Source organism: Hyla sarda, chromosome 6 (genome assembly GCF_029499605.1).
Source record: "Hyla sarda isolate aHylSar1 chromosome 6, aHylSar1.hap1, whole genome shotgun sequence".
Lineage (NCBI taxonomy): Eukaryota > Metazoa > Chordata > Amphibia > Anura > Hylidae > Hyla > Hyla sarda.
The window spans coordinates 111,177,223-111,185,922 of NC_079194.1; the positions used below are offsets into that span (position 1 = coordinate 111,177,223).

The window sequence follows — 8,700 nt, forward strand, 5'->3', positions numbered from 1 at the left end:
AACTCCGCAGTGTGAACTTAACATTAGTGTGAATGGGTCTCCGAGAGACCAGTCACACTGCGGAATTTCAGCGGCGGACAATTCCGCTGCTGAAATTGTTCCGCGCAAAGAAAGAACATGTTTATTCTAGCCGTCAATGGTGACGGTTGCCCTAGCGCCGAAGTCCCCGCGGAATCCCCGCTAGTGGAATTCAGCGAGCGGAGATTCCGTAGTGTGAACGTACCCTAACAGAAATTCACAGGCTATAAGGTACAGGTAAATAGGCAAAATAGGCACCTGTTATCTCAGATGGGGAGAACAAAAATATGGCTCAGGGGCAACTATACAAAAATGCTATGCATTCAGGCCAATGTATCCCAACATAAAAGGTGTCACTCACGGCAATACACACTACATGATTACATGTTGGCCCAGATCACCGGGAGCAGCTAAATACAGATGCCAATGCGTCCCCCAGCATAGGGTGTAAATCACAGCAGGATAATTGCGGGATAGCATCTAACCCAGGCCCCCTGATGTGGTGGCCGCCACCAAATAAACAGATACATAAAAATCAGATAACAGCATATCAGGACATCCTCAACAATCACTGTACATTATATGAAAAAATTAACGAACATTGGATGATGTTTGACCAGGTGTATTGGAACCATTTATTCCAAATTTTGTGAAGCTTCGCAATTGCATTTCATTTGTCTTAAAGGGGTACGCTGGAGCCGGCGCCGGGCGCTTGTAACGTTATAACCCCGCCCCCTCATGACATCACTCCCCACCCCCTCAATGCAAGTCTATGGGAGGGGGCGTGACGACTGTCACGCCCCCTCCCATATACTTGCATTGAAGGGGCGGGATGTGGCGGCATGAGGGAGCGGGGCTATGACATCACGAGCTCCCGGCTCCAGCGTTCGGAACAGTTTGTTCCAAACGATGAGCAACGGAGTACCCCTTTAAGCATGCTTGTCTATGGTATATCAGTATGGTATATCAGCCAGTTCACTTTTCCACTAAACTCAAATAAACTGTAGGAGGATCATTACTTGGCCATTGCCAAAAAGACCACTGCCAGTTGCTTATATTCTCCCCCCGCCCCCACGGCTAAATCATCAACATACTCCAGAACCTACACTAGTGTATATAATAATAATAATAATTTTATTTATATAGCGCCAACAGATTCTGCAGCACTGTACAATTTTGGGGTACAAATAAAGACAAGTATTTTAGCAAATTTCTTGGGCTATATTTCACTATAATAATGAATTCATGCACTCACGATTAGAAGATTTCTTTCTTTCGTTTTGTTCTTGGTTTTCTGTAATGTTCAACGCTTTACATATTTCATATAGTACAATTCATGGAGCCCTATATGAAATACTATATGAAATATGAAAAGCTTTGAATATTACAGAAAACCAAGAATAAAACGAAAGAAATAGATCTAATCGTGAGTGCATGGATTCATTATTACAGTGAATTATAGCCCAACAATTTTGCTAAAGTGTCTGTTAGTGGAAATGGTGAAGTTCCACACCTGGGCAGTGATTTGAGTGTGCGGAGCATACATACATACTGAAATAAAGACAAGTATCAGACATAACAATATTACACATTAACTGTTCAAACAAAAGGTGTGAGGGCCCTGCTCGTGAAGGTGTGAGGGCCCTGCTCGTGAAGGTGTGAGGACGCTGCTCGTGAAGGCGTGAGGGCCCTGCTCGTGAAGGTGTGAGGACGCTGCTCATGAAGGTGTGAGGGCCCTGCTCGTGAAGGTGTGAGGGCTCTGCTCGTGAAGGTGTGAGGGCTCTGCTCGTGAAGGTGTGAGGGCCCTGCTCGTGAAGGTGTGAGGGCCCTGCTCGTGAAGGTGTGAGGACGCTGCTCGTGAAGGTGTGACGACGCTGCTCGTGAAGGTGTGAGGGCCCTGCTCGTGAAGGTGTGAGGACCCTGCTCGTGAAGGTGTGAGGGCCTTGCTCGTGAAGGTGTGAGGGCTCTGCTCGTGAAGGTGTGAGGGCCCTGCTCGTGAAGGTGTGAGGGCTCTGCTCGTGAAGGTGTGAGGGCCCTGCTCGTGAAGGTGTGAGGGCCCTGCTCGTGAAGGTGTGAGGGCCCTGCTCGTGAGAGCTTACAGACTACGAGGAATGGGGTTGAGAAAGAAGGCATGAAGGGCTTTATTGATACAATGGTCCAGCCATATTTTATAAATAGGAAAGGTTACATACAGGAGGGTGAACCAGTCACTCGCTAATCTCCGAATGTCTAAAGTGCATAGACAGTAGGGGGAGACTGCCGAAGAATGAGCTTTTGATATCTCCAAGACCCAGAGGTCTGAAAATCGGCAAAGTGGTAGTAGTGGAAGCCAATTAGGGAATGTTATAGGCCTGCATGAAGAGAGATGTCTTTAGGGCAAACAGTTTAAAAGTGTGGATGTTGTGGTTGAGTCTAAGGGTTTGAGGTATCGCATTCCAGAGAACTGGTTCAGTTCTAGTGTTAGATCACTAGCAGAGCGGAGAGAACGTGTAGGATGGTAGGTGATGTAGGGAGGTGCAGCACTGTGGAAAGCTTTGTGTGTGAGACTGAGGATGTTGTACTGTATTCTGGACTGAATAGGTAACCAGTGTAGTGACTGGCACAGGGGGAGGCATCGGTGTAACGGCTGGAGAGAAAGATGGGTCTGGCTGCTTCATTGAGGATGGACTGGAGAGGGGAGAGTTTAGAGAAGGGAAGGCCTATTAGTAAAGCGTTACAATAGTCAAGGCGGGAGAGAATCAAAGCAATAATAAGAGATGGAAATGTCAGGTTTAGGTACAACAAGTTCTGTTTTAGAAAGATTTAATTTCAGATATAAGGAGGACATGATATTTGAGACAGTCACTGGTATTTGTAGGGGTGCAGGGATGATGTTGGGGGAAAAGATATAGAGTTGGGTGGGGGATATAGAGGTGGTACTGGAAACTAAATCTACTGATTGTTTTTCCAATCGGGGGATGTGTATGTTGTAATAAGCCAACACAATACACTTTGAGGATAGCAGCAGTAAACCCCTTCCAATACCAGAACAATTTTGGGCATAGCCAGAACATGTGCAGAATGCCTCCCTTCTCCACATGACATCTATTACAAGAAGGAGAATTTTGTGATCCAGTCTGAAACAAGAGCGGAGAAGTACTATACCCCTGATACAAAAGATGTAGATGAGATAAATGATGCTTCTCACCTAGGCAGAGTTTAGGGGTCAACTGTAGAACTTCCATCTATTGTACCTTAATGGGACCAATGTCCCCCTCCCATCTCTCTTTTTAAGGAGAACGGAAGCAGTAATTTAGTCACATGATAACGGTTTTAGTTTATTTGCAGGTTTTCCTTCATGTGAATGGGGTTTTTCACATGTTACAGTTTTCACGCAAACTTTTGGTGGCACTAAGGGAAAAAATCCACTGTGGAAATAAGTGGTTTGTCATTTGTTTTTGTAGATTCTGCACAGATAAGCTATGGACTGGCCCTATAGAATGACAATGGGGCTAATGCAGATCCATGGCATTGCCATCTGTGGTCCATCCATGTAGAAGGGTCCAGCCTCGAGGTTAAAAGCAAGAGAGACAAGTTGGAGGCTGTGTGAAATATTGTAGGTTGTGTGTTATATGTGTTCTAGGATGGATGCTTGGGAAAGATATTGTGAAGCTAACAAGACATGCTTCATGGTTCATACACATGGCACTGTTGTATGGATAGATCCTGTATGGTGATACATCTTACTGTATGGTACCTCATTAAGACGCCGTGCTCACCTTGTGAACAAATGCCATGAGTTAGGTCAGGTCCATGTGCCTTTGTCTAAAATCAGAGATAGGGCCTGGGACCTATTAGATGGGCCAATGTGCGAGGTAAACAAGCGCCAATCTGGGTGACCATTGCTCATGAACAGCCCATTACAAGCCTTAACCATTGTGTGGTCCTTTGCTTTCATCCTTTGCTGGCCGCACATTCCCTATTGCATGGGTAGCTGTGTGACCGACAAACAGTAATTTTGAACATGTAAAAAAAAAGCGATCAACTAATGAACAAGCATTACACAGGACAATATTGGCCTGCTCTGCCAATAATCAACCCATGTAATAGGGCCCTATGGGTCCATAGCATTCTATGCTGGATTATGTATCTGTACAACACAGATATAGTCATACGCATTTGCTCGTAACCTTATCCAGCAGTTAAAGGGTGTAATGCAGGATGTTTTCACTGTAGCATTAATTGTCAGAATATTATAGTAGGGTGTGGAGAATATTATAGTATGGTGTGGAGAATATTATAGTATGGTGTAGACATTGATAAAAAAATAATTCATGTTTGTATAAATGACTTCTGATTTTTGTTTGGCATAGCATGGTGCTGATGTCAATCTGCAGGACAACTGGGGAGTAACACCGATGTATCTGGCGGCATGCAGTGGACAACTGGAGTGTATTCGGCTCCTTGTGCAGGCAGGCGCTAACATTACATATAAGAACAAGGTAAGTGGAAGAATATTACATTTACAGATAAATATATATGTGTGAAGACTCATCTAAAGCTAGTCAAAGAGACACTGCAGATCTGGCACAGATTGTACCTAGTAGGTTCTGAGGAGGGAGGACAGCAACAAAGAGCTCTTTTGGTCTGGAGAAGTGGTCTTCAAAGTGTGGCCTCTACAGATGTGGCAAAACTACAACTCCCAGCATGCTGGGAGTTGTAGTTTTCAAACATCTGAAGGGACCCACTTTGGAGACCACTGCTGTTGAGAAAAGTGGACTGGACTAGTCACTAGTGGAGTATGTCCGTCCACCGGGAGTACGTTATGGTATATATCCCAATGTATCACCACATGTTGGCAGAATGTCAAATGAATGGTGCCCAACAGCCTTAATCAAATCATTGTCTCATGTTAAACAACACGGTGCTGGGTGCAAACCATCAGGAAAAGCAGACACTAAAAATAGTGACTGCTGCTAGATTTCAGCCCTGAAGCCTACAGAATTGTGAGAGCATCTGAAGAGTTTTCTGCAGGCTGTAATTCCGGACAAGTACAAATAGGTAACTGAATGTACAGTGGTTCCTTAATTTACAAAAAAAAAGTTTGTTCAAGGATGACCATTGTAAAAACTAAAAAATAATAATGGAGCACTCACCCAAAAATTCCTTCTTGGTTACTTTATTCCAGTATACTGCGATACATGTAAAAAACATGAGACAGATGTAGGGGAGCAGGTCACGGACGTGAGGCGGGGGAGAACACAGATGGAGGGCTTCACCTGTGTTCTCCCCCGCCACAAGTCCGTGACCTTCTCCCCTGCATCTGTCTCGTATTTTTTATGTATCGCAGTATACTGGAATAAAGTAACCAAGGAGGAATTTTTTGGGTGAGTGCTTTATTACTATACTTTCGTTTTTACTTTAATGTGCAATATCTATTAGCACCTTATGTAGAGTACCACCCATAACCTTTTTATCGGGACTAGTTGCTAACATTGCCGTGTATATGTTATCACACCATGGTTTAGCAGTGCCGGTGCCAACTGATCTTCTTAGTGGAAATATATTGAAACCATTGTATGTTGAGATCTCTATGGAAACCTGGTAATTGGTTAAAAAAAAAAAAGTAGATAACTAATACAGATAAAGCTCCTTCCATATAAAAGTAAGAAAGAGCTTCTGGAAGCTGTAAATCACTGTCTATGTAAAGGACAGGATCTTCTTCAGTGTCCTGTACAGTACACAGTGTCCCAAAAAAGTGTCCAGAGGAGCAACTAACCCTCGCACAGGTAAAGAATAGTACAGAACATGTAGTACCTCCCTGTACTGTAGAGGGGCGCTACCAGACAGCCAGTCAGTGCATGTACTTCAGAAATACAGGTATTTTGCCCATTCAGATTGGTCAGTTCTTCCAGCCATTGACACGTTTCGCAGATCTGGACTGTCCTTGGCATTGTATGTTAAGTATAGGTTCATGTTACAATGGTCCATTGTCTGTTGAAAATATTGTCCCCTGAAGCCATTGTAAGTTGAGGAATAACTGTATGTATAAAGTATATTGTAACATGCCTTCTACTAATACAAAGTTTTTACCTAGAAAACTGGTTTGCCTCCCAAGCGCCTTGCTTCCCAAGTTGGATTCATCGCCTGGATTGAATCTTTCTCCCATCAGCCTCGCTCACTAAAACACCTAAGCCGTCTACGAATACGATCCAGCCTTGGGCCCCAGAGGCTCCGAGCAGTGAGGACATTTAACTTGCCACAATCACTGAAGTGCTACCTTATGTTTGAGGACCTGGTGTTGCAGGAACCTATGTAACATATAACATGTATTGTTGTGCATTATCCTGTGTCCTTGCTCTTCTCTGTACAGTGGAAAGTTCTTTCTTGTATCCATTAGTGGTAAAGTAAACCACAAACAACACAACAGTGGGGAACAAAGACTCACTCTAAACACTCAATCTTTGTGAGCTTCCATTTCTTACAACACCTACAATCTGACCCATTTGCGTAGAAAGTATTTTTCATTACTTCACAGTTTCATTGGGTCAGTATGGGAGACAAATAGTCATTGGTACTTTGTGTCTTAGGGAATTAAAATAAATAAATTGTCAAGCACTAAGCCCAATGAAGCGCAAGACATGGCCACATTAATGGCCCCTGAAATACAAGCCAGATGAACATGGTTTCATAGGCAAACTTTTGGTTTCTAATAGCCCTTCAGTCATGGGCGTATGCACCTTACAGGCATACCATGCTATAGGTTTTTGGAAAGAGAGGGCCCGGCCCTCTTCTAGTGGTTGGTGGGGGAGGACCTGTGCAGATCTTCCCTTATAGGATGCACTGTATTGTTAAAGGGAATGTGTCGTCAGAAATTGACCTATTGTTTAAATCAGGTTTTTTCATTAACTACATTTTTAAATAATTTTTGGTGATGTTTATTTCAAATGTACTATCTATATTTTATAATAACCCTGAAATCTTGCAGTTTTTAATCTGACTACAAGGCCTAAAACTAAGCTGAGACTTAATGTTTTGTATAGCTCACTTCCTAGACTGGAGACTGGAGTACAGTAAAAGGTGACACCAATAGAGAGATAACACGGGATCCACCACCATTCACAGGAGAGATCAGTATACCCCCTCCCTGTGGAATTATTAAGAAAAGGTCACAGAGAATACCTTGTGGCTGAATTGGACAGCTTCAGTCTATTGTTGTCTTTGGTCCATGGGTCATGCTGTAAAACATTTCACTAAATATTGTTAAAACAGCTTAGACAAGATAGCAGCCCCTGTAATAATAAACAGTTTAAATAAAATAATTAAAATCAGAAAATAGAAAAAGATTAGAAAGAAAAGAATGTTTCGGTATCTGGATCTAACCGGAAATACGAAATTTAGGTGATGCATTCCCTTTAACAAGTGGTGGATAAGGAGTTGGCCCCAGGGCATGGAGGGGAAAACAAACACCTAGTTGACATAACCCAGCACCACAATGAGGGGGCTGTTTTGAAAAGTGGTATGGACCGCACAAAAGAGGCTAATGGCAAGCTGTGAATAGACAGATATTATACATTATTATTGGACATACCTAAAAACTATAGACACCAAATTGCTATACACTCAAACAGTTGGATTTTGATTCAGTGATTTTAATTCTACCTTAAACAACAGACGGAGGTAACAGAGATAACATAAAGCTTTAGTGATATTGCGGTTTTACATAGGACTGCAACTACCCCTAATGGGCAATCTGTAATCAAAAATGTATCACAATTGTTAACTGTGGCTTTATATAAGACTGCAGGTAATCTCAGCTCTGCTACATCTAAACATCTCCTTCTTAGTATAACATCAATTACCCAATTTTGTTTCAGGCAAGTGTATCCACTAGATCAGTTTTTCATATTATCATACAGATGCTCTAGTGATAAATGGGATAAGAATTGGGCTATGTATGGGGAAATAATTTACCCTTGTGGTCTATGAGAACTGGGATGGATGGTGTTTACCACCTAAGAGGGATATTTCTTGTCTTCCCATACACTGGGTAAAAGGGTCAACCAACAGGGGGAAACCATGTTTGGCCTTCAAACTATACATATTTTAATAGTGCCACTTCCACTTTGTTTTAGCAATTACCTGAGGGTTCACAGCAGCTTGACCCCCACCTATTAATATGCTTGCAGGGTCTTTAGTACGAGTGCTCCTTTAAAGGGGTACTCCGCTGCTCAGCGTTTGGAACAAACTGTTCCGAACGCTGGAGCTGGCGCCCGCACCCTCATTACGTCTCACCCCGCCCTCTCAATGCAAGTCTATGGGAGGGGGCGTGACGGCTGTCAGGCCCCCTCCCATAGGTTTGCATTGAGGGGGCGCGGTGTGGTGTCATGAGGGGGCTGGGCTATGACTTCACAAGCTCCCGTCTCCAGCGGAGACGTGAGCAGCGGAGTACCTCTTTAAGCAGTTGCCATCCAAATCTAAAAACCAGGACGGCCTTTGACCAGTGACTAAAGCTGCATTATTTATAAACACAGACTAATAAAGTTTTGGTTTGCAATGTGGACAAAAGAATTCTGCTACAGAATTGAACCTTTTCATTGACAAATAAGGCATGATCAATATTCTTTTTTTATTATTATTTTGTTTTTTTAAATAAACATTTTTTATGGATAACCTTGGTATTTGTCTTCATTTTGCCTTACT

At 43.0% G+C, this 8,700-nt stretch overlaps 1 protein-coding gene across 4 annotated transcripts in view; it reads left to right on the top strand.

Moving 5' to 3' along the window:
* Positions 1-8,456, top strand: part of LOC130275950 (poly [ADP-ribose] polymerase tankyrase-2-like) — a 20,085-nt gene extending 11,629 nt beyond the window's left edge. For 3 of the 4 annotated variants that reach the window (XM_056524666.1, XM_056524667.1, XM_056524665.1), the window contains exons 4-5: positions 4,371-4,499; positions 6,095-8,456. In XM_056524666.1, the coding sequence (XP_056380641.1) occupies positions 4,371-4,499; positions 6,095-6,316 (351 nt within the window). In that variant the 3' untranslated portion in view covers positions 6,317-8,456. Of the gene's footprint in view, positions 1-4,370; positions 4,500-6,083 lie in introns of all 4 variants that reach the window. The other variant, XM_056524668.1, reaches the window with a different exon arrangement.
* Positions 8,457-8,700: the final 244 nt, after the last annotated feature.